The sequence below is a fragment of the Haliotis rufescens genome, unplaced genomic scaffold (assembly GCF_023055435.1).
Source record: "Haliotis rufescens isolate VD_foot unplaced genomic scaffold, xgHalRufe1.0.p SCAF_2, whole genome shotgun sequence".
In the NCBI taxonomy this organism is placed as follows: domain Eukaryota; kingdom Metazoa; phylum Mollusca; class Gastropoda; order Lepetellida; family Haliotidae; genus Haliotis; species Haliotis rufescens.
Window position 1 is genome coordinate 65,916,682 of NW_025963890.1, and position 26,861 is coordinate 65,943,542.

The following is a 26,861-nucleotide window of genomic DNA, read 5'->3' on the forward strand; positions in this document are numbered from 1 at the left end:
TATTCTTCTACCTTTCACAGTTTGTAATCAGTAATAAGCTGTGTCTTTAATGTTAAAAGTACAGCTACTTCACTGCTTGTACCATACTGTGGATATGGCATATAAATAACATCATACATTTATTGATTTTCCATCAATAAAATAAATCTTTACAATAAGGCAACATACAAAGTCAGACAACCAGGGTGTAAAGCTTTCAACTTGAAACCCTAATCTATGGCTTAGACGGTCTCAATCTCATATCAAATGAGCTTAATCTTTGTACCACTTCAAACAAACAAAATCACATTCTATAAAATGTGAAAGTTGTCTCCATGTCTGAAAAGCTTGAGTAAATACAACCAAATTTTGTACTCCATTCATCCACCAATCCATCATCCATTCAACCACCCATCCATCCACTCAACCACCCATCTATCCACTCAACCATCCCTCCATCCACTCAACCACCCATCCATCCACCTCTCCATCCATCCAACCACCCATCCATCCACTCAACCACCCATCCATCCACTCCACCACACATCCATCCACTCAGACACCCATCCATCCACTCAACCACCCTTCCATCCACCTCTCCATCCATCCAACCACCCATCCATCCACTCAGACACCCATCCATCCACTCAGACAACCATCCATCCTCTCAACCACCCATCCTTCACTCAACCACCTTTCCATCCACTCAACCACCCATCCTTCCACTCAACCATCCTTCCATCCACTCAGACACCCATCCATCCACTCAACCACCCTTCCATCCACCTCTCCATCCATCCAACCACCCATCCATCCACTCAGACACCCATCCATCCACTCAACCACCCTTCCATCCACTCAACCACCCATCCATCCACTCAACCACCCATCCTTCCACTCAACCACCTCTCCATCCACTCAACCACCCATCCTTCCACTCAACCACCTCTCCATCCACCCATCCTTCCACTCAACCATCCCTCCATCCACTCAACCACCCACCCTTCCATCCACCTCTCCATCCATCCAACCACCCATCCATCCACTCAGACACCCATCCATCCACCTCTCCATCCATCCATCCACTAAACCACCTCTCCATCCACTCAACCACCCATCCATCCACTCAACCACTCATCCATCCACTCAACCACCCATCCATCCACTCAACCAACCATCTATCATCAATTGAGCCACCCAACTATCATCAGTGTTTAAAATACCTGCCTGCCCGACAGTCCAAGATGGTCTTTTTTGCTGACAGACTGTCAGTTTTGAAAAGATGCCACCTGATGGTCGGTCTATTATTGTATTGCCTAAATTACCTAAGCATTCACCTGCGAAGATCTGGCTTAGAAGAGGTCTTCAGCAACCCACACTTGCTGTCAGAGACTCACTGACTTGGTTGATGCATGTCATCGTATCTCAACTGTGTGGATTGGTGCTCATGATGTCAATCACTGAACTGTCTGGTACAGACTTGGTTATTTACAGACCGCTGTCACATAGCTGGAATATTGCTGAGTGTATAATTAAACAACAAACAAACAACCTAAGCATTCTAGTTTTAATTCAGTGTAAGAGGTAAAATATCTGTAAACGTTAAACACTGTGAGTCTTCAGCATGTTGATATCAAGTTGTAGAAGATTCTGGTCTGACAATATTTTACCTGGTCTGGTACCTCTGGCAAAGTAGCCAGCTGGTTGTCTGATTGAAATTTGGGGGAATTTATACACTGCTATCATCCATCCATCCACTCAGACATCCGTCAATCAATGTATTCATAAATCCAGTAAACCATCCATCCATCCATCCATCCATCCATTCTAAGAGAAAGGTTCACAAACTAACAAACTAATGAATATTCAAGCTAAGTACATAGCTGTTGAACATGCCGTATTACATGCCTGTAAAAAACACTTGAAATTTCACACCATTGTTCAGTAGATAATAAATCATATCAGCCAGGAGAAGCGTGTCAGCACAAGAATAAGGCACATGGAGACCCATGAAAGGAGACTATTGAACACAGATAGAGGATAATATATTCGTATTCATGTCATACTATGTTTACGACACGTGTCTAAATTCCGTAATTTCCCAAGCGGTAGCGATGGTAATACTGGAATTTAGGCACAAGTGTTGTAAACATAGTATGACATGAACACGAATATAATGTTCTATTTATTACCGAAGAAGATGTCTACATACAGGGATGAATTTTAGTGTTTACCTATAAGGACAGCAAGTTCCAACAGCAGCGGAACCACAATTTGTCGAATGATGTCAACAATCTTCAGCTATGTTGTCATTTCTAGTGTGACGTCATTCCGAACTCCCTTCACAATAAGATTCGAATGATGTCAACAATGCCATCCGGATGATGGAAACAATACACTGTTGTCTCATGACGTGATATGACCCTAGGGCACATATGATTTTTATGAATCCCGATATGTTTGCCCTCGTAGGTCATAAAAAGGTTTATCACCAATTCATGACAATTTTTGTTATTATCTTTTCAACAGTGATATTGCACATCTTCTTTATGCCAGTAAAACCATAGATAAATATATAGAGCATTGAATTTGAGAAAAGCAGAGTGCTGATGTTTGATCATTACTCCGATAATAATTCTGCATGGACCCTACAACTAATGAAGTCCGAGTTGATGAGACTTGCTAATACAGAGACGTCTCGTTAGTGTGAGCCCTGTCAGTAGTCAGTAGTCTGGACCCTGTTGGTCCGTAACCTGATGGACACGTTAACTGAGTACAGTATAGGGCTGGGACGAGTCCAAATTGACTACCCAGGTACCCAACCCCCTATTACCCGACCCTATCCGGGTACCCGCTGTAGGTCTCAAGAGATAGGTTCAAACTGTCCGATAGGCAAAAGTTTGACCGTAGCCCTGGCAAAATGTATTTAGATACACATATAAAACGATCTGGTCATGCATATGCACTAATGTTTAATGCATGAAGTTTTATCTTTTTTCAAGCATATAAAAGTCAGAAGGAATGGGTGCATAGTCAGAAAGAAATGGGAACATTACTGACTTGTAGTGTGACCATAGAGTTTTAGATACGTTTTGTCATTAAACAATATATCACTTGACTAACCACAGGTCCGGGTAGTCCTGTGAGTACCAAGGTCCTGCTTAGTACCCACCAGACCTGTGTACCCAAGTTACCCGTCCCAGCAGTAGTACACTACTGTCCATATTAACAAGGTTTCACTGTCAAGAGATGCATCTGGACTTGTTCAGAGGCTGATAATCGGGCCCCAAATGTCATGAGAAATTGAGACAAAATTCAGAATTCTTGCTATACAACTAATGTTATGGCATTGTAAAGGTGACTTCGCCCATAACATGACCAGAAAACAGGAAGACTTAGAGGCTCTTATGCTTAGTTTTACACTATTGCATTGAGGGCTATGTCAAAATACCTCAGGGTTTCCGAAAATAAGAATGTGAATAAAATTCTGAATTTTGAACAAAATAAATAATATTTTCCAATATGCCAGCCTAGGGCACTTAATTTGTAATCTTAGATAAATCCCTGATGCATATACACCCCAGGTTTGGCAAAAATAATCAGAATTATCATTGATGGGAAGAAATAGTAATGATTATTGATATGAAAATTGTGTCATCGATAATACCTTACATAAACTATTGTGAAGAAATTAAGTTTAGGTTTACCAAAACAGACATGTTATTGTCAATAATGTTAATTGCTGAAGATGGAAAGTAACCCCTGAATCAATGTGCCACCACTCCCCAGTGGAGTGGAATATGTTGATTTCTTTAGGATTTGTTCTTTGCATATTTGCTCAAAGATACATATGTAACATGCAATTTTGATTAGTTTTAACAAGCAGCAATACCTGTTTTATATCCCCCAAATTAAAATAATTGCATCCAACCCTGATGACTGACACCCACATCAAATATTTCAAGGTGCCAAGTAAGCACTTGTTTTAGTTGATTTGAGGTTTAAATTACTAATTAGTCTAAGATCTATGGATATTTGTTTCAATTTCCTAAAACAATTTATTGAAATAGGATAAAACAAAGCAACAAATAAGATATTTAAGGTAAGCATATTTTAAATTTTATCATTTAAAAGAATAGTTTTGCAAAATTTGCTCAGTCGTAAAACAAAATAAATATTTTGCTCTGGTCTTATTATTCTGTAACATCTAGGAATAAATAAACAAGCTGTTTTATAACACATGTGAAATATAAATCTGTAAAGCAAAGTTTGTTTAAGAAATAAATTGAAACAGTTTTAACGACTTTATCTTAGCATTGCTCAAAGATACATCTCCGATATTCATGATAATTGAGCGATATTTAGTTAACAATGATCAATCTCTAAGATCTGTATCGATAGCCAGCCCTTATACACCCAGGGGTAGATATGTCAAGAAGCAAGTATGTATGGACAGCGAATACCCATTACTTTCAGTTATTGCAGATTCTTTTGTACTGAACCCAAAATCTATAATTAAGGAAAACATTGTAACATGACACAGTCAGAAACATTCTGAGCAAATAATGGTGAGTTAACAGAACAAGCACCACAGAGTGCCAGCTATAATATTTAAATCATTATGATCATCATGTCGTGCTGATAGCGAGTGTCTATTAAAGACAAGATAACCCCTCCCTGAGAGTGTATGCTGCAAGTCCAGGCAGGGTAAGCAATTGCAATAATTCACCTTATCTTATCACTAGCCGCAATAGCTGGACAACACTTTAGATATACTTTATCTATAATTACTGATAGCAAATCCATTCAATGACTTGTAATCTGTCATAAACACTTACCCATTATGCCACGTTTTCATGTTTTAAAGATATCTTTTCTGATTTAAGATTTTAACCCTGCGTGAATGTGAAACAAAATAAAAAGCTTTTAAATAAATTGACCTCACAGAGACCTAGGGATGTCACTTGAGGAGGCCTGACAGCTATAGCACTCTTAAAGGTAAATGTTATCTAATAAAGCCTCAAGAGACTTGGTACAAATACCTGAATGAAGGGTGAACATAATAAGTGACCTTTCCATATACAATGTACTAGTTTTCATACCAGTCAGTGTTATCACACTACTAAACTGCCAGGCAAAACAGGGTATACTCTGTTTTGCCTGGCAGTTTAGTAGTGTGATAACACTGACTGGTATGAAAACTAGTACATTGTATATGGAAAGGTATGAAACAAACAAGAAATGGTCATACGATGGTTATGTATTTGATGTTGGTATGTGTTTTAGACATTGTTTGCAGTGTTTAGGAGTGTTTTGCAGCCAAGTAACGTTTTGATAACGTTTGTAATTTTGGGGTCAAATCCAGTTTCCAAGTGTATTTATTTTCAAGACCAGGGAACTATCAGTAATAATTCTGGGGTCCGCGCAAGGACATGGGGTTCCCTGACTGGCACTCTTCTGTTGATTTCCAAGAATCGATGTCATATCATTGCATGTGCTCAGAAGCCCATTCTAGATGGGGATCTCAATGTTGGTTCAAAAATATCACTTATTCTCTAAACGCTGAGTGTATTTCTCACCATAATAAAAATGTCACTCATATGTAACATGCAATTTTGATTAGTTTTAACAAGCAGCAATACCTGTTTTATATCCCCCAAATTAAAATGATTGCATCCAACCCTGATGACTGACACCCACATCAAATATTTCATGGTGCCAAGTAAGCACTTGTTTTAGTTGATTTGAGGTTTAAATTACTAATTAGTCTAAGATCTATGGATATTTGTTTCAATTTACTAAACATTTTTCTTGAAATAGGTTAAAACAAAGTAACAAATAAGATATTCAAGATAAGCATATTTTAAATTTTATCATTTAAAAGCATAGTTTTGCAAAATTTGCTCAATCAAAAAACAAAATAAATACTTTGCTCTGGTCTTACTATTCTGTAACATCTAGGAATAAATAAACAAGTTGTTTAATAACGCATGTGAAATCTAAAGCTGTAAAGCAAGGATTGTTTAAGAAATAAATTGAAACAATTTAACGATTTAATTTTATCTTAGCATTGATAAGAGTTTGAGATTTGTTCATAGTCTTGCATATTGGCTGATTTTGATCTAAAATGTCCTGAAGAATGTTTTCAAATTGCTATTATAACAGAAAAATGACCCATAAAAAATAACAAATTAATGAAAATGTTCTTGAATGTACTTATGTCTCCAGAAATATCACTGACGTACTTTTGTACTGTTAATACCCAAACACTAAATAATTCATAAGATCTGTTTACCTTCCCACTCAATACACAATTGAGCAACTCACCTGTCATGCTGCCTTGGGCCCTTGATATACAATTCCACGATCTTTCCTCCCGGAATTACCACACATAGTACACACGGCAAGGAATCCACAAACTAATAATCATAAATCTCCAAACTCCAAGATCTTCAAAACTGTCACAAGATATCCAGAATAAGTTCTCACAAGTAAAATCCCCACATGCTAGGACAAGAAAGCACTGCACCAGATATACTCAATGCTCTAAAGCAGCATAAAACTTGCTCCACAAAGACTGTATTCCCATGTAACGGCATTCTGACAACTAAGGATTCTTGTAATTAAAATGTGTATTGATCCTTGTGTGTATGGGAGACCACTGGGGTCATAAAGTGATAAACCACAATACCAGCCAGTAGTGGTCTTTTCACTCGCCCAATACTTGTTTATGTACAATACAGAAAGCACCCCTCCTACAATGGGCATACGCATGTGTATAGCAGTGTATACGTCCTTTAGAAAAGTCTGTATACACTCTGCTCTTGAGCTTGCGTCAAACTCTTGCTACCGGCACGGCTTTGTGTACATGTCTGCTTGACCGAGCTTGGACAAATGTATGTCATAACATTTGAGATTACTGACATCAGTTTGACGCTCCCCGGTTTAACAACTTTCAGGCACCTTGCTGTCTTTAGAATATCCTTTTGATGGTTATTTTGGGGTCTTAATGGATTAGAATTGAGCAGGAAATGAGTTATGGGAGGAACTTATTAGCATGCAAGTCACAGACTGATCTTGGATCATATGAATATCTGAAAACTACATTTGTAACTCCAATCACTTACGTGACAACAAACCACACCATGCCTGCTCTTCTTAGCATGTTGAGATACAAAATGGAATTCTCTACACCTGACTTGATGTGGGGTTATTTCAAATGGAAAAATGATGTCTGTATTTCACATACAAAATAACTACTCATACAGTACCGTTACCGATGTGATGAAAAGGTATTCTGAAATACAGACTTACTCTGGTCATGTTTTTTTAATGAATGTAAAACAAGTATGAAATAATATTTTAAAAAATCATCTCATATCGTTAATTGATTTGAGTGTAAATATAATTAAATATGATTATCTGCATAACAAAATGTATAACATAACAGCAGAAATTAAATGATTAGTGATTAGTGGCATCAAAGTAAAAACATGACAATACTACTACTACTACTGGAATATTGCTGAGTGTGGCGTTAAACAACAACCAAACAAACAAACAAACTACTACTACTACAATGTGCATATCACTAACGCATCAAATCCACACCTGAAGCATGTTCAAAGTGCTTCTTTGTTATCCCTGTCATAGATCAGTGTGCACTCAAATTTCACTTCTCAGCTTCCTGGGGAGTATCACGACAACCCAAGCAGCACACCACCACCTCATCCTACCAGGTACCCATTCATTGCTGGGTGAACAAAGGCATATTTCAAACAAAGACACCACATGTAACATGTGTTTCAGTGTGCAGGACCCTAGAAACTCTCAGGCGACAAGCTCTCCCATCCACCTGCTCACCCATCCACCTGCTCTCCCATCCACCTGCTCACCCATCCACCTGCTCGTCCATCCACCTGCTCTCCCATCCACCTGCTCACCCATCCACCTGCTCGTCCATCCACCTGCTCTCCCATCCACCTGCTCTCCCATCCACCTGCTCACCCATCCACCTGCTCGTCCATCCACCTGCTCTCCCATCCACCTGCTCACCCATCCACCTGCTCACCCATCCATCTACTCTCCCATCCACCCCCATCCACCTGCTCTCCCATCCACCTGCTCTCCCATCCACCTGCTCACCCATCCACCTGCTCACCCATCCATCTTCTCTCCCATCCACCTACTCTCCCATCCACCTGCTCACCCATCCACCTGCTCTCCCATCCACCTGCTCTCCCATCCACCTGCTCACCCATCCACCTGCTCACTCATCCACCTGCTCACCCATCCACCTACCCATCCACCTACCCATCCACCTGCTCACCCATCCACCTGCTCTCCCATCCACCTGCTCACCCATCCACCTGCTCTCCCATCCACCTACCCATCCACCTACCCATCCACCTGCTCTCCTATCCACCTGCTCACCCATCCACCTGCTCTCCCATCCACCTGCTCACCCATCCACCTGCTCACCCATCCACCTGCTCACCCATCCATCTACTCTCCACAACCAAAATTGCTGTTTTGTGGTCTGTGCGCTGTACGCTGAACACCACATATGACATAACTATGGCACACACTACTACACAAATAACTAAATCTAATCACCACAAAGGAGAGCTTGTAGGTCTCTCATTCATAATTCTGTGGGGGCGGTCGGGTAGCCTTGTGGTTAAAGCGTTCACTCATCAAGCTGAAGATCCAGGTATGATTCCTGACATGGGTACAATGTGTGAAGCCCATTTCTGGTGTACCTCGCCTTGATATTGCTGGAATATTGCTAAAAGCGACGCAAAACCACACTCTTAAGTCTGTGGTTTACAGATTAATTATTTACTAGACTATTTAGCAAGGGTAGATTGAAATATGAATATATTGCGTACACTCAACTGCTCATTGCATACAAATTGCAACATGTTTAATATCCATTTAGGAACACGTAGTTCAATTGACTTCCTATTCAATAGTTTTTGTGTGTTTATGGATGAATAAATGTAAAAACAGTGTGCATACTGTGTAAATATTCTCAAACACCATTGTTTATGTTCCCAAATCAATAAATGCAAAAACATATAGAAGTCAATTCTAATAAATAATTATGTCAACAAAGACTGCTTGTTAAAAAAACTGCCTTAGAATACCCTCCAATACCCCACAGTAACACCGGCCTTAGAATACCCTCCAACCCCGCAAAGAAACACCCCACACCATTTGTCTCCATTCGCCCCTTTCCGTAACCTGCAAGAAAACTCGTCCCCCTATTGATGAATGTTATGTGCGAAAATACGACAAACCCCATCAGAATGCACGTGTGATTTCAAGTTATTCGTCAAAGAATCCCTCAGAAATAATTTTTGATTTTACCAGAGACCATATAATAGATGGTCTCTGATTTTACATATGTCTTGCATCTAAAAATATACCCAAGCCACAGATAAATGTGTTCAATCATACTGTATAATTCCGCATGTCCCGATGTGCTTTAAATTGCATCTGAAATATATAAAATATATGGGGAAATATATGTGAACCATTACGCAACGAGTTGACAATTGTTTTAGGTATGCCCGTTTGCACTCAGATGGAACCAGGTCGCAAAAATGGCCATGAGAGGGGCACGAGTCGCTATTCGGCTTGTCCCGGAATAACATGAGTTGGTCACGAATGACCCTACACCCCACAGTAACAGAATACCCTCCAACCCCACAAAGAAACACCCTTCGCCCCAAAGTAACACCCCCTTAGAATACCCTCCAACCTCACAAAGAAACACCTACACCCCACAGTAACACAGTCTTAGAATACCCTCCAACCACACAAAGAAACACCCTACACCCCACAGTAACACAGTCTTAGAATACCCTCCAACCACACAAAGAAACACCCTACACCCCACAGTAACACAGTCTTAGAATACCCTCCAAGCCCACAAAGAAACACCCTACTCCCCATAATAACACAGCCTTGGAATACCCTCCAACCCCACAAAGAAACACCCTACACCCCATAATAACACAGCCTTGGAATACCCTCCACCCCCACAAAGAAACTACCTACACCCCACAGTAATACCCCCTTAGAATACCCTCCAACCTCACAAAGAAACACCTACACCCCACAGTAACACAGTCTTAGAATACCCTCCAAGCCCACAAAGAAACACCCTATAGCTACACCCCATAATAACACAGCCTTAGAATACCCTCCAACCCCACAAAGAAACACCCTACACCCCATAATAACACAGCCTTGGAATACCCTCCAACCCCACAAAGAAACACCCTACACCCCACAGTAACACAGCCTTGGAATACCCTCCAACCCCACAAAGAAACACCCCACACTAACACCTCTTCAGTCTATAACTTGATATGATTAGCACACATTGAAACTGAACGTCAACCCTGGCTGTTGTGTATTTACTGACGGTCAGATTAAATTTCTGCTTATGAGACATACGTAAAAACAAACACTGCTATGTGCACTACAGCTTTCTTCAGCGGTGTAAGGAGATTTATCAAGCCTAATGTGGAAATTTGACACAAACACCACGTGGGGTAAGATTTTCACCAAAGCTCACATGGGCCAAGGTATATAACAGAAATATGAGGCTTGTAAGCATACACTTATCAGTAAATACATATTTATCATAGGTTTGTGCTGGGAAATAAAAGATTTATTTCATGATAAGAATGTTATGACTTTGAATGCATGGCGTTTAACAACTAGGACTATGATCTCTGCCCTTTATCATTGAAGTTATTGCTGACATATTCAGAAGGAAAATCTATACACTAGTCAGTGCATTACATTTACATATCAACTGATATGTTTTTGAATTGATTAGGGACTGACAATTTGTATTCTGGGTGGTTGGGATTCTGTATGGAGACTTGGTATTATTTCAGCTACAGCTGCTAAACTCGATATATTTTTTATTGAAACTATGAGCCTAAATATTTAAAAAAAACACACACCATCTTGCAACTGTGTATTTTTATGTGGCATCCATTTTTTTCAACAGTCTGAAAATTATATGAACACTAATATAAACTATGTTTATAACGAACACGCTTATTACGAACTGACGTATATATCAAACTGTTTTTTGGTCCCGTCCTTTTGCTGTATATATGCTGTAGATATGCTAATAACAAACTATGGTTATAACAAACCTAAATTTAATTCTCCTTTTGAGTCTGTGATACTGTATTAGACGTAATAAGCGCCCAGGGCGCTCTCAACATTAGAAATAGGGGGCTCTTATTAGAATGTTATTTTAGTGAAAAAAACCAGTTGAAAGATAAATTTCGTGGTTTATGCTGACAGCCTGAAATGTTTATGTACGACAGATATATTTTTCCAGAATTAAATGCCCATAATTAAGGGTGCATATAACATATGAGTGCGTATTATACGCAAATAAATAAGTCTTGTATACATTGATCAATCCGAAGGGGTGCTAATAGGAATTGTTCACTAGCCAATATCTTAGCAAATGTCACCGTGGGCGCTTATTAGAGCGGGGCGCTTATTACGTCGAAAACGGTAACCATAGTTTTCTGTAAATACCCAGCATAAGGTATCAAACAAAAATGAACACATGCCAGCAAGCATCAATAGCAAGGGCAGACCCAAAATTTTTAGAGAGGGGACCAAACCATCAAAATCCCCTCTCAGACAATTTTACTACCTACAAAATACTACATTTGGATTTCAGGGGGGGGCAGACTCCTGCACCCTGGACACCCCCTGGGGATCCGCCTATGAATAGGACTGGGTAAATTCACAGTATGATTAACTGATCAACAGTGATATCTCGTTTATGCCTATGTCACACTGATTGAATGCTTTTATGAAACCTGGAATATGGACCCAGAGCTCCAGATAAGCTGCGTATCTGCGTGAAATACGCATCAGAAATGCAGAAATACACAGTAAAATATAATCCAAGCGTATCAAATACGCAACGAACATTACAGATACGCTACAAAAATAAAACTTGTGTGTATCATCAAAATATTGTGAAGTAACCCTGCGTATTCGATTAGCAAATCAGCAACTTATTTTGAAATTATAAACGGGCATTCCGTCAACCTTGCCAAACTCCACGATGACAGTTACATCATGATCATTTGCCATCACACTTTCTTGTGGAAGTATCTTGGTATTTTTGAGTCCTATAAAGCTTTCGAACCCACACGACGCCAGTTTGCAGGGACTAGCTGAATAGTGTTTTTAAATATTTAACTTAAATACCCACATGTGTAAAAACTAGTGGGTAACAGAAATTTGAATACGCAGATAGAATTACTGATACCCAATGATTTTAAAATGCATGGGTAAAATACTCACAACACCAAAAGCTTATCTGGAGCTCTGGGACCGCTATTAAAACAACGAAAAGTGCAAGAAAAAACTACCTGAAACACATTCCTAACCACAATCAGTCGTTTAGCCAATGCATGTGAATACTTAAAAACATAATTATCAGGCTACAGTAATTATCACTCTAGAATTGGGTTGCACTGGTCATTGAAAAAACAACCAAATACCGTATTCGACGTAATAAGCGCCCAGGGCGCTCTCAAAATTAGAAATGGCGGCTCTTATTAGAAAATTATTTTGGTGAAAAAAAAGGGATAAATTTCGAGATTTATGCTGACAGCGTGAAATGTTTATATACGACAGATATTTTTCCAGAATTTAATTGCCTACGCGTGCCGCTGCGTATTATACGCGAATCAATAAGTCTTGTGAACATTGATCAATCGGAAGGGGAGCTAATTGGGATTGTTCACTAGCCAATATATTAGCAAATATCGCGGTGGGCGCTTATTAGAGCGGGGCGCTTATTACGTCGAATACGGTAGATGTTTAAAAGCTGTCTTTTTAGTTTTTATTCTTAAAAATCTAAGCTGAGACTAAGTTTAAAGGGGCACTGATCTAACGCAATTCCCCGGGACTGGTTGTTGCCTTTGTTATTGTTTTTCCCCAGTGAATACCCGGATGTATAGCAGAAATCTAGACTAGTTCGCGACCTCTGCTGCGCCATTCGTAAGCGCATTAGTCACTTTTATGGGTAGTAATAAGGGCGTATGGTCACATTGATCAACAAAATGAAATACAGTTTTCGAGATAATAAGGAAATGTAGGTATCTTTGTGAGTAGCATCGGTAATGGTCACTTGCTCGGTAATTTTGCGATTTTCGTTTACACTATTTTGACTTGCAACACAAAGTATATATTTCACCTGAGCATATGCTTTTTTTATAGTGTGTATATTTTTTTACTGTCAAATGTGTAACAAATTTATTAAACGTCTAAATATTCAGTTATTTTACAAAGAGACTGAAAAACATTTCCATCTGTATTATTATGACAACGAATTCCAAACATTTTGATGTTTAATGTCATCACCAAGAGACTGAAAATGTAACGTTGAAAAGTACATTTCTAAGTTGTTTGGCTTTTAATCCTACATAATAATCTGTTGTGATGTTTGTAGGCCCTTTTGATCATCTTGATCAATCTGGACAGATGTTTTAGTCAAAATGACTGAAATATTTACACATTTTATAAATTGCCTGAGAGAATCACATTTTACAAATTGACGGTAATATATACACGCTTACAAAGGAAAAGACCTGTGACAACAACGTCTATCGGGCATTGAAGAATTTCCCAACCAAGACGTAGAGAAACAAGAACGAATCGGTTCAAATGAAGGAAAACAAAATGCAGATATCATAATTACAACCTACCAAATTTATGTGTATAAGTTTTAGGCAGCTTCCTTGTTCGAGGAATGTATCTGTGAACATCCACACAAAGGAACAATATCCCACTCGTCTGCAGCTGCACAAAGAAACTTATTCGATGTCACGTGTCTCAGTAACAATCAAATATTTTAAAAGATATATATCGTTTCGGGATATTATAACCCGTGTTCGTTTCTCAACTGATCGCTTGGATTGTTTCAGGTGTTTTACATAGGTGTCAAGTCTCAAAGGTCGGCTGAGAAAGCCCACGTGACAACTATTTTCATAGCGTCCACGGTTCCTAAAAATTCCATTGAGTGATAGATAACAATGATCAATCAATCAACGTATTATCAGTTAACCCTTTGAACAAAGTATGTTCTTTTTACATCGGCACTTCGCGCCATGATATGAGTGTATTCCCTTTGTTTTAGTAAACCTAGACATGTAAACACTCACTCTTGACATATCCACTGTGCAAGATAACAGTGATTAATCAATCAACGTATTTTCTGTTAATCCTTTGATGACTAGGAACGATCCGTTGATTTACAAAAAAAGTAAATCAACTGATCATTCATCTCTTGCTGGGCTGCCACGTGCATATTACATAACACACATTTCACCTCACTTCAAACCTGGATTTAGATTGAATAATTACCCCAGACACAATAAATGCCAAATGGGAACCTTTGTCAGGTAATATAAGTGGTGCTACCACTAATTGTACCTGTAATAAATTCATTAACTGAGCATCAAGTGAATGACGACAAATACACAAGTGTAGGGTTATACGAGAAAACGTGGATGACAACAAGGGAGTAGTAATCGTATTATCGACGCAAGCCGAAATCCGAAAATGCTTTCACTGCATGGATACTGTTTTAAGTATTAAACTATAACCATCTGGGGTATTTCCAAATGACGACATCCGATGAGCTCCCTTGTTCTTTTTGTCTGTTTGTTTAGGCTGAAGAAATCAGAGAATAAATCGAATATGGCTGAATATTGGAAGGTCATGTTTGTTACAATGTTTTTAACCATTTTGAAACATTTTGTATACTTACCATGAAGGTTTATTCTGCCATTGTTTATGCCTCCTAGGTTGCCTCCATGGTTACCAGACCCTTGTATAGTGCTGTAACCTGAAGTAAAAGTGAATAATGTTTCATTTGAAAAAGTTGTGACAATGCCGTTTATAAACACAGCTAGCTTAGCTCGCTATGATCAAGTCATCGAGAAGACAGGTAAATTAAAGCGGGATAGATTTCTGATTTCTGATTTAAAGTTCAGATATTGTGACATCCCTAACTGGGAGAGAGGCAGGAAGCCACTATAACGTACCTTCTCATACCTCCTGCCCGCTCCTAACATAACGGTAGATACATATACCGAAGAACGGTCTCTGATAAATGTGACTATTTCAATACACGACATGAACTAGTCATTTGAGAACGGAACAATATTTTTTTACAAGGTCTTTAAGAAAGAAAAATTAATTAATATCAGAAAGAAAGTATTGTTTTACATTCGACATAGGTGCTGTTTTATCAACATTCGCAGCAGAACAATCTGTGACTGACTTTGGGCGTTGCCGGGAGATTTTAATACGCTTCAGTGAACTAGCAACAATGATACCGTTACCTCAGATGTACTCTGATTTACGAATTGAGGGTGATCTTTTCCAAGTGTAACGTCTCTCAAAGTGAAAGATTCTTTAACTAAATAAACTTCACTGAAATTCACATTTTGAACACCACCAGACGTGAACGGCTGCACGTGCACGAGTAGTTTGTGAGGTGTACAAAAGACAATGTGTGTATCACCGTCCGAAACGAATATTTCTCATAGCACATTTTATTTGACTGTTGTCTTTTGATAATTTTATAACTTTGTAAAATAACGGAATCGGAAACGTGAATAATGGTGGTCAGTACGGGGAGATTAGGTGGTGACATTGTGTGTGGCCTCACGGTTTGCAACGTTGACCAGTATATCGATATATCTTATACAGTATACTTTCCAACCATATATATTTATGTTTAGCAATACAAATATATGGACCGATGGGGACAGGTAAGAATATAGGTCCCCAGATACCAAAATGGTTGTCGTAAATGGATCGGGTGGTGAAACTGATTGACTTCGTTGACTGCATCTCATCCTATCCCATAGGGACTGGAAGAAATATAGGTCCCCAGATACCAATATGGTTGTTGTAAATGTATCGGGTGCTGAACTTGGTGACTTCGTTGACTGCATCTCATCCTATCCCATGGGGACAGGTAAGAATATAGGTCCCCAGATACCAATATGGTTGTCGTAAATGGATCGGGTGCTGAAACTGATAGACTTCGTTGACTGCATCTCAATCTATCCCGATTACGTGGATCGAGGCTCGCGATGTAAATTACTTGATTGTGTGGTTCAGACGCGATTGTTTACATACTGCCGTGATGTAGCTGGACTATTGCGTTAGACAACACACACATAACGGTACAGAGACACAAACAAAGCACTGGTCTAAAGCTGCGAAAAAAACACATTAAACACGACCCACTCAGACAATTTCCGCTGCTAATAACCATTATGTGAAACAGGATGTACCACATATTCGGAGAATTTTCAATACACAAATGGGTGCTTTCCTGGCACACGTGAAGTAATTAGTTAATTGTAGGCATTGTCCGTACACGATGTTGCCGCGAGCGTGCATTACTAATGCTTCCGTTAGGATTGCTTACAATATAACCTTCAGCTATTAGTGAAATGGCCGAAGGGAATGTCTTTCGTGGAATAAAATGTTGCTTGTAAAATTAGGGCGTATGGTTAAATCCAGTCTGGTTTCTTTGCAGTATTGAAAGCTTGGAAACTCGATCACATGCAGCCTGATTGCAATTGAGGAAAATGGTGAGAAATGCGAGACCGTTGGTGCCAGATTTACCATATTAATTCTCGAAGGAAAGATAACCCACAATTCGTAGTCTAATTCGTTGTTGTCCATACAATCCACTTTAATTACGTATTGTAAATACAACCACTACGTTATAGGGAAAAGGGTATGTGTGGGCAGACTTTGTCTATGACGTTTTGGCCATGGAGCTTTATAAGGAAAAAGCCCATTCAACCAATCAGATTGCACGATTTATAAAACAGACAATTAAAAATAAGAAAAACCGATGTGAATAACGGTTTTTCTGTTCCCCATGGGAATATCAGACAGTCTTTCTTCTCTGAATCCTGAAAACAGTGCTTCGCAAGGGAATAAAACTCACTGCTACCATGGCAACAGAGACAATGACGTTACCGTTATCATTAATTAAAATCGATTAAGTAAACAGCACGCCAATTTTGCTTCTTACAATACACAAACCGCGCATGAATATACACATGTGACGAGTCTCAGAAGTTATGAGTGATGTTCTCTTTATGCAGAGAACTGTTCTAGTAATTATCAGAATGTCGATATAAGACGGAATATCTCTACTGAAATGTGCATAATTGTTGTGTTCGAGGCATGTTGAAGCATATTAAGATCATCTGTTGTGATGTTAGTTGGTAATGTCTCATGACGTCGATAATTGATATGTACACACACTGGGGGAATTCTGGGTCAGAATTTGCACTGGCATGTGCTGGGCGTAAGGGCGACTGCATGGATGGGGTGATCAGTTGATTGATGTCGTGTCATTGTACCCCGACGGCGTTGATCGTTGCTCATGATATCAATCACTGGTTTGTCAAGTCCAGATATAGCTGGAATAGTGCGGCGTTGGACAGCTAAAGGACTAACATGTACACACAACTGAAGGACTTTGTTTAACGTTGTATCACTTGGAAGTTCTCGGGGCAGATCTGTATCTTGTGCCTATCGTAAATAGAGATCTGGCGGTTACAATGTCTGATATTCTGACCCCCTTACCCCGACGGAGTTGACTGTGCTCATGCAATATTAACTCAACAGTTTGTCCGGCCCCAAGGGACCGACCATGTGATATTCTGCGGGTACCAGCTACAGAAACTGTGAAACTGAAGGTTTTTTTTAAAGAAAAACGCCATGCAAAAATGTAATTTTTGTGGAAGGCAATTTCTTTTTTTCTGTTTCATAAGTAATTTCTCCCGATTTTTCCAGAACTACTACTTTTTCCATTAAAATGCCATGTTTCTTCAACCATTTCTTTCAGTAACGATTTACATCTGAATCTTTATTCGTATGCGCCTCCCTTCAAGGATGGAGCAGGTGTGATAATCATGAAAAGTAAGGGTTGCTATTCTGCTAATTGCATCTCCGTCGTTCTCTGAAAGGCAGCAGTTCATCTGGAAGGGCATCACTTAGCGACCATTATCAATGTATTGTCTCAGCAGGTGCTGACTTCTGCTTGTGACACAGACATTAGTCGGTACCACACCTCAATCTCACAAGTGTACGTAGGTTAGTGCTCCAACTCCGACCGGGTCGGTTTCAGCAAAGCTCGATTCCGTTTTCGAAGACTTGAGTACTCGCTAATAGGAGATAACATTAATTCACACACTTTGTTCATTTCCGTTCACATGTTGTATATGAAAGAGAAAATTAATTTAGTCAAACAATCTACGCTGCCAATGAGAGCTGGTGTATACAGTATATATATAACAGCATTGATAACAAGTCTTCTCTTCTTAATTTCATTGGATGAGAATTCCGTCAGTTATCCAGTCACACACAAGCTCATGTTGCAAACAGATTTCAAATGATTAATCTTTCAAACCAATTTCCTGTTGTTCCAAAACAAACAGCGAGTATTTGGCCGAAGTAGAAAACTTATATACATGTATTATATATCTTCATTTCGTCGCAAGTTTCTATAGACATTTTAATGAACGTCAGTCTCATTGCCTTGCCTTGTCCAGAAAGTTAAGATAATTAGGTTGGGGTGTTTACATTTTATTTGAGTTAAGTTATATATTTTTTGCTTTTATTCCCTTGAAAAAAGGCTAGATACGCTTACACGCTGAACTCTTATTCACTACATCATCAGCCCCGTGAAGATCCGGGTTAGAGTAGGTCTTCAGCAACCCATGCTTGCCGTAAAAGGCGACTAACGGGGTCGGGTGGTCATGGCTGGCTGACTTGGTTGATGCATGTCATCGGGTCCCAATTGCATGGATCGATGCTCATGATGTCAATCGCTGGATTGTCTGGTCCAGGCTCGATACAAGCCACCGTCATGTTGCTGGAATATTGCTGAGCGCGGCGTTTAACAACAGACTAACAAAAATACGTCATCAAAACGTTCTCATTATAGGGTACTCGAGTCGAACAAATTCGACCCGTTGAAGCCCTAACGTTGATAACGGAATAAACCGAGAGGGTCCAAATATAGTCGAGACAACATTGATAAACGCTTTCTCTCTCCCTCTCTCTCTCTCTCTATATATATATCGACTATAGTTTGTCCAGCAGTGAGGCCTTGTTTCCAAATTTGACGCACCAGTGAAAAAAAAAATGTACCATGCAAGTCACTATTTTTGTGTCTACATTTCACATAATGTTGATATCTCATATACGAAATAAACGTTGCCCAGCTACATCTATGGGGAATAACTCACTGGACCCCTCTCTCAAAAATAACGTCGTCCAATACACGCACGCATAATTCAATTATCTAATATCATTGATATCTATAACCGTACGTTTTAACCTACCAGTTACAGGGGAACTATAAAAAAGTTTCTTGTTTCAAAAATAGTTCGTCACGGAAGGCTGATGACTCTGTCTCCTAAAGTAGTTGAATCTGCCTGACAAAGTGAGCTCGGTGAATTATAGATAGATCTTCCAGGAACACCCCGTAGCTTGTTCACAAGTTGCTGCTATTTATGCAAGCAGTTGGGAGGAACAGATGCTACTTTCCATGGTAACGTGGAGTTTATCACGTATAATAGAGAATAGATTTGTATGAGGTGAGATGAGGTGAAATGAGGTTTAACATTTTGTTCAAGGTTATTGGACTTATATAGGAACGTGCGTGCTTGCGTGCGTGCTTGCGTGCGTGCGTGCTCGTGTGGGGCTGCGTTGTACTAGTCTGGACTAATGCCGTCTTATAGTTCTAGCCCAAAGTGATACAAAAAAAGAAACGCACAGGTAGTATGTAGTTCACTGAACATAACTACACAAAAAAATCCGGTATATAAATTTGATATATGTTATTGGAAAATGTCAAAACGCAGCCATTGTCGATTTGCAATGTCTTATACGGCATTGTTTTCACACTTGTTCAAAAAATGTCATGGAGGAAAACAGTAAAGCAAAATGCACGTGCAAGTTATGGCATTCGCAACTCGTGGTATTGGCTATAAAAAGGCAAGCATAAGCCAATAATTTTTCATTCAATTGTCAACATTTTTCAAGTTCGAAAATGCCGAGTCTCAGCGCTGCCGATCGGTACATCGCCATAGGACGTATCCAAAGAGGGGAATCGCAGTCTTCTTTTGCACGCCACTTCAACGTCCATCACAGCACCATTTGCCGACTTTGTGACCGATACACACAGTTCAATTCCACTGCAGACCGTCCGAGAATCGGCCGACCAAGAGTTACCACCCATGTGCAGGAACGCTACATTCGACTGTTCCACCTAAAGTGTACGTCATCGCAATGCCACAGCTATGGAGACTGCAGGACACATCCATGGTTTGAGGAGGATATCGGACCAGACTGTCAGGAACCATCTTCGCGAGGCTGGAAGACCAGTTATCGTTCATGTTTTGCAACAGATCCATCGACAGCGACGCTTGCGTTGGTGCCATACCTTACAGCCTTGGCATTTGAGAAACTGGAGACGAGTGTGGTTTAGCGATGAATCACGATTTCTTTTTCACCGGCGAGATGGAAGACAACTTGTTTATCGTCGTCGAAATGAGCGTTTTGCCCCACATTGTGTACGTGAATTCGACAAATTCGGTGGCGGTAGTGTCATGGTGTGTGACTTGGTTGTGGTCCTGGGAAATTTGACAGCTTCATAATTCCAACATCAACGCCTTGCCCTGGCCGTCGAGATCTCCAGATCTCAACCCAATCGAACACCTCTGGGATGAACTCGATCGACGTGTATGTCAATGTCAGGACACGCCGCATACATTCCCACAACTGCCCAACGCGTTACAAGCAGAATGGCGCAGAATTCCGCAGGACAGAATTCGTTCACTTTTCCAGTCAGTGCCGAGGAGATGCAGAGCCGTGATTGCTGACCAGGGCGGTCACACGAGATACTGAGTTCAGCGCAACCTTGTGGCCTTCTGTGACATGACAATGAACAGTTTTCAATGCCTTTGTACAACGACAACATGCGACAATCGAGCTCCAAAATTTCGTATTTGTATCTATGATATTAAATAAAATATATCGACTTTATTAGGTACAATACATTTAGCGAAGTTGCAGCATCTTAGACGACTGGCCACTTGAGTCTCCTTTCTAATTATAATCACTGATATTTGTACATATTATATGATAATCAGTAGAGTCTGTCCGCAAACGTTATGTGGTGATTGCCACTGATTGAAGAAGCCATACCGTTGTTTGCATTCTTCAACTCTCACCACGCCCTTCTCCAATACGCGCTCATTTACCTGAGATAATGGGTTATTGACCATCGTACCCAAAGCAATTAATGGATTTATTCACATTTATACACCAAGGAACAACAAAGTAGAAAGTTCAGTTCCCCGGGGAACACTTGTCGGAAGAAATGGTTCAAACCAAATGTTAATGATAACTTAATTCACGAATGAAATACTGTAGAGTTCCACTGATGGCACCAGGTGTTTGCAATACACATTTGTATGTTTTGACTTACCTGTCATCATCCGTTAGTGGGGGCATGGGTGGCCCAGTCGCCTAAGGCGCCGCGATTCGGTGTGCAGAGTTGCGTCCCTTGGGCACGACAGAAACCTATGATTGTGGGTTCGAATCCCGATTCGCCCCGATTATGTTTCTAGGTTTGTCAGCACCATACCCGTGGGTTTCACCGAAGTGGTAAACGTCTAAGACCTGCATCACTTCAGGCTTTCCTCCCACATTAAGCTGACACGTCGTGATATAACTGGAATGCTTTTAAAAACGGCGTTAAACCCAACTCACTCACCCACTCATCCGTTGGTTGTGAAGAACAAGGTGACCAAAGAAATGAATTTTGAAAATATCCAGGAAATAGTTCTCCGTTACGTTATACAGGGACACAATCGTAAAGTAACTCAATCAGCGTTGAGAATGTCGTACCCCAAATTGTATATTTGTTTTCTTGGTGTGTTGTTTAACGCGGCACTCAGCAATATTCCAGCTATATGACGGAGCTTATTCTCCTTTACGTTATGATAACCGCCGTGAAATACAAAAAATAAATAATATAACATTTTGGGTGACATTCTGAACGCTTTATTAGTTGTGTTACTGTTGTGTCCTTGTATCGTACTGGTACAACTACTCTAGGAGACAAACATGTGTTTGTTTGATGTTTAACGCCGCAATCAGCAATATCCCAGCAACAAGACGACGGTCTGTAAATAATCGACTCTGAACCAGGCAATCCAGTGACTGAGCATCGATCCACGCCATTGGGATACGATGACATGCATCAAACCAAGTCAGCGAGCCTGACCCCCCGATCCCGTTAGTCGCCTTTTACCACAAGCAAAGTCGCCTTTAACGGCAAGCAGGGTTGCTGAAGACCTATTCCACCTCGGATCTTCCCGGGTCGACAAGAATGTGAGTGGGATGTGTTGAACGTGACACCCTGTAAAAGCGTGTATTTCGATGGTGATAACAGATTATTTTTAGAATTCAACACGAAAGAAAACGTAAGTGCTATGATGTTTGATGTTTGTTACTGTGCTTTTATAAGCAAACATATAATATTTATTTCTTTGAAGTATAAAGGTTTGCGATTGTTTGAATGGGCCGGAAATGGACCCCTATTATTCTAAGGATTTATGGAAAATCGAATGATAACTTGATGAGATATTGTAAAATGGTCCTGATATATATTCTTTATCTGATCGTTACTTTGGCTTGTTACACACAACTAAAGGTAATCATCGAGAGCATATTCCAAGCACTGCTTGTCCTACAACGAGGCTTACATATATTATCGTGCTAATTTTAGCGTCATGGGGCTCTTCTACACACTCGTCTTTAGTGGTATTAGCAACACTGGTGTGTGCAGAAAGGGAATTCCCACTTTAACATACGAATCTCACCTGTTACTTTAGGTATCAGTCGATGGCTTCATTTAAAGTTTGGGGGCACGGGTGGCCCAGTTGTCTAAGGCGCCGCGATTCGCTGTGCAGAGTTGCGTCCCTTGGGCACAACAGAAACCTATGATTGTGGGTTCGAATCCCGGTTCGCCCGGATTATGTTTCTAGGTTTGTCAGCACCATACCCGTGCTCGTGGGTTTCACCGAAGTGGTAAACGTCCAAGACCTGCATCACTTGGGGCTTTCCTCCCACATTAAGCTGACACGCCGTGATATAACTCGAATACTGTTAAACGCGGCGTTAAACCCAACTCACTCACTCACTCATTTAAAGTTTTATCCGATTTAAGGTGCCCTTATTTGTTTCCTTTACTATTTTACTCATGCTTAATGCTCTTTAACGAAGATGTCATACAGATCCTGTAAGATCTGTGTTTCTTAAAATATTTGCACGCAAGTTTACAATGGCTTCGTAGGCTCTGTAAACTTAATATATGCGTTAATCTCTTTTTCTAATATATATTAAAAGACATTTAGAACAAGTACTAGCATTAGACACTCAGTGTCTGTTTAACACAGTACCTGTGATGACCATTTCTGGCACCGGAAGTGGCTGTGGCGAGCTGGGCGACCGCTGACTCGCCCGGGGGGTGAGTGCCCTCTTCCCCTTGAAGGGCAGCGGGGGGAGCCGACGGTTGTTCATCTGGCAGAGACGACTGATCAAGAAGTGGTTGCAGTTACGTCATAGATGTGATGTTACCATGGTGACTGGACGACTGGGCATCTAAATGATGTATAAGAAATATGTAACAGCAAAATAGTATTCAAAATGGCTCTTCATACATGCGCATTAGCGGAAATGCTATAGATCAGGAATAATTGGCTTGATCTCCAGGAAAGGGATAATGATCCCTAATTACTGGTACTTATGTTCCTGATTCTTTTCCCAAAATACCTGAATGCAGGAGTGGAAATGATTTTGAAATGATAACGAAATCAATGAATACCTCAACAACTGTTGTAGGATATTATGTCACGTGATTCAAGCTGTTAAACATGGTGCTGACAAACCTAGAAATGTTATCGGAGCGAATTCGAGCCCACAATTATAAGTTTCAAGGGACGCAACTCTGCACAGCGAATAGCGGCGCCTTAGACGTTGATGCAGGTGCAACATTTCTCATAGACGTTTGCGTAGATTTTCAGGATAGACTGTCACATTTATCGCATGAAGTAGGAGATACTGTTAACTGTGTCAGTAAGTCAGACACATAGGCACTCTTGAAGCTTACCCTCGCTGACTAAGTGATATGACCTCATTGTGTGTGAGGAACATACGCATGAATGAATGAATGAATTTCGGAGAGTGATATACATTTGTAGTCATGTTAACACAACATATTTACAAGATCATTATGCAGAAAAATGGAATGTTTCACAATACTGAATATTTACATGTCTTGGTCCTGGTATGAGATATACTGTCTATAGATAGAGCATTGATCGCAGGTTCTAGGAGCTTATGTCTCGTGATACAGAAGATATGAATTCAGCCCAGCTGTCAAGGCTCATGTCCTCTACAATAAGGGTTATACCACCTAGTAATGTCACAAGGTTTAAGGTATCAAATAGATGCTCATAGGGTGTTTCTTGCATCAGCTAAAGCCGTACAACATAGCAGTTGGTGCTTTATTATGTCATCGCACTCGTCATCACACATTAAACACTGTCCAGGTGTTATTGGTAGTGTTCCCAGCTTGACAAGTGCATACATAGATCACTTTGGCATAGTGCACATAATACACATATTCCACAGTCTGTGTGGTACAAGCTTTCTGTGGATTTTATTAAATCGGTTTTATTCACGGCGATCTTACCGACATGTGTGCCAATGAGCAGTTTCACATTCTGTTTCAGTTTCAGTCTGTACGATTTTGTTCCACACATCCTTGGATGGAAACTGGTTAGTTTCATAAAGTATTGTACTCCATAATTCACGTGTTACAGACATACAGTAAAGTACGGTTATAACGAACTCAAGGGGACTACTAATTTTAGTTCGTTATAACCGTAGTTCGTTATAAGCATAACTACAGCATAACTACAGCAAATAGTCGGGACCAAAAAGTAAGTTCGTTATATCCGTCAGTTCGTTTTAACCGTAGTTTACTGTACTTTTGTCACTGTCTGTTATATATTGAGCACACCTGAAACAGAACACCTTAGCCTAGTGGTTAAAGCGTCCGCTCGTCACTTACAAGGTTCAATGTGTGAAATCCATTTCTGGTCTTCCCCAACTCAAAACTAGGGGTGGAACGATTCATCGGTGCACCGGTGCATCGTAAGTTTTCATGCGAAGATACGATACACGATACGGGTTGTTTTTCTGTATCAATACACGACGAAAAACGTACGTAAACATATAACATACTACTCGTTTAATGATTACTACTCGTTTAATGTTTTTGTCAAATATTGCAGAATATGTTGTAATTAGCATTCCAAGCTCACAACTAAAAATAACCGCTTCGAACAAGTATCTACAGCTAGCTTTTCAATATGATCATGTTCTGCAATATTCACAGTCAAAAAGGTTTCAACATGCTTTAACGTAAATATGTGTATCGCGATAGTATCGTATCGTGGCCTTTGTATCGCGATACGTATCGTATCGTATCGTAGCCTTGCTGTATCTGAACAGCGGGCTGGGAAACTGTCGGTCATTCAGTCGCCCAAACACAACACTTGGGATAAATAAGCCCCGTTTAAAGTGCATTTTCTGTGTGCGTTAATATCATCGACAAGGAAACTGATGGTTACATTGTTAAAGTAAACGATTATTTACATATCGGAATAAAGTCAAGTAAACTCAATCTGAAAAATATACGGAATAAACACATCTTTCTGGTTCATGTTATATAAGGTTGATGAATAAGCTGATGTGAGCTTTGCACTACACATGCATGCTAGTATATGTTCTCGTATCTGTAATATGTTAGCAATTCGTAGCATAGACCATATACACTCTGGTGTACATAAACACTAAAACAGTGTTATATAACTGATATTATTCCTATGCCTAAAATTAAATAACTGCATATATCAAAGAAATAAATTGTTCTTTCACGATGAAAACATATTAATAAACAAAACATCTCACCTTTTACAATGTGACTCCATTTTGAAAAGGAAGTATTTTCACAAAAAACAATCAGCTGACATGTTTTCGTGTTTCAATGTGAACGTGTCTCAGGCTTAAGAGTCTGAGTCAGACAGGTGAGTGACAGACTGACAGCTGATATGTACGAAGAATGATGCATCACTCATTTCATGGTTGTATAATTGACACTGAACGGATCAGGCGCCACCTCGTGACATAATTAATTTGTGTGGATAGTCACGTTTATACCACAGTATATTTACAGCATGACTACTGACAAGGGGCGGTCGGGTAGCCTAGTGGTTAAAGCGTTCGCTCGTCACGACGAAGACCCGGGTTCGATTCCCGACATGGGTACAATGTGTGAAGCCCATTTCTTGTGTCCCCCGCCCTGATATTGATGGAATATTGCTAAAAGCGACGTAAAACCATACTCACTCACTCACTGACTACTGACAAACACCGAAACGTACTTGATCACGTCTCCTGGTTTTTGACGTTAAGATCGTTCCGCTCTTGTTGCACAGTTCAACAGCGGAGGGCAAAGCTCTTCACCGGGTTAAGGAAAGAATACACTTTAAATTTTGATTTGGCCCAAAACTTGCAACAGTAACTAGGCTGAAAACTGTCGCCTGTTGTGAGATATGCATTGACATGGCGCGTATAATATCGCCTATCACACCCGTAATAAATATATCACCATCGAATAAACCACTTCTTGT

The 26,861-nt window shown here is 40.0% G+C and overlaps 1 protein-coding gene across 10 annotated transcripts in view; it reads right to left on the reverse strand.

The window, feature by feature from the left end:
* The window catches only part of LOC124134537 (probable 3',5'-cyclic phosphodiesterase pde-5), a 113,576-nt gene that overhangs the window by 67,991 nt on the left and 18,724 nt on the right, over positions 1–26,861 (reverse strand). For 9 of the 10 annotated variants that reach the window (XM_048400404.1, XM_048400405.1, XM_048400402.1 and 6 more), the window contains exons 2-3: positions 23,562–23,763; positions 14,816–14,893 (exon numbers count right to left, since the gene is read on the reverse strand). In XM_048400404.1, the coding sequence (XP_048256361.1) occupies positions 14,816–14,893; positions 23,562–23,682 (199 nt within the window). In that variant the 5' untranslated portion in view covers positions 23,683–23,763. Of the gene's footprint in view, positions 1–6,306; positions 6,843–14,815; positions 14,894–23,561; positions 23,764–26,861 lie in introns of those variants that run through there. The other variant, XM_046499400.2, reaches the window with a different exon arrangement.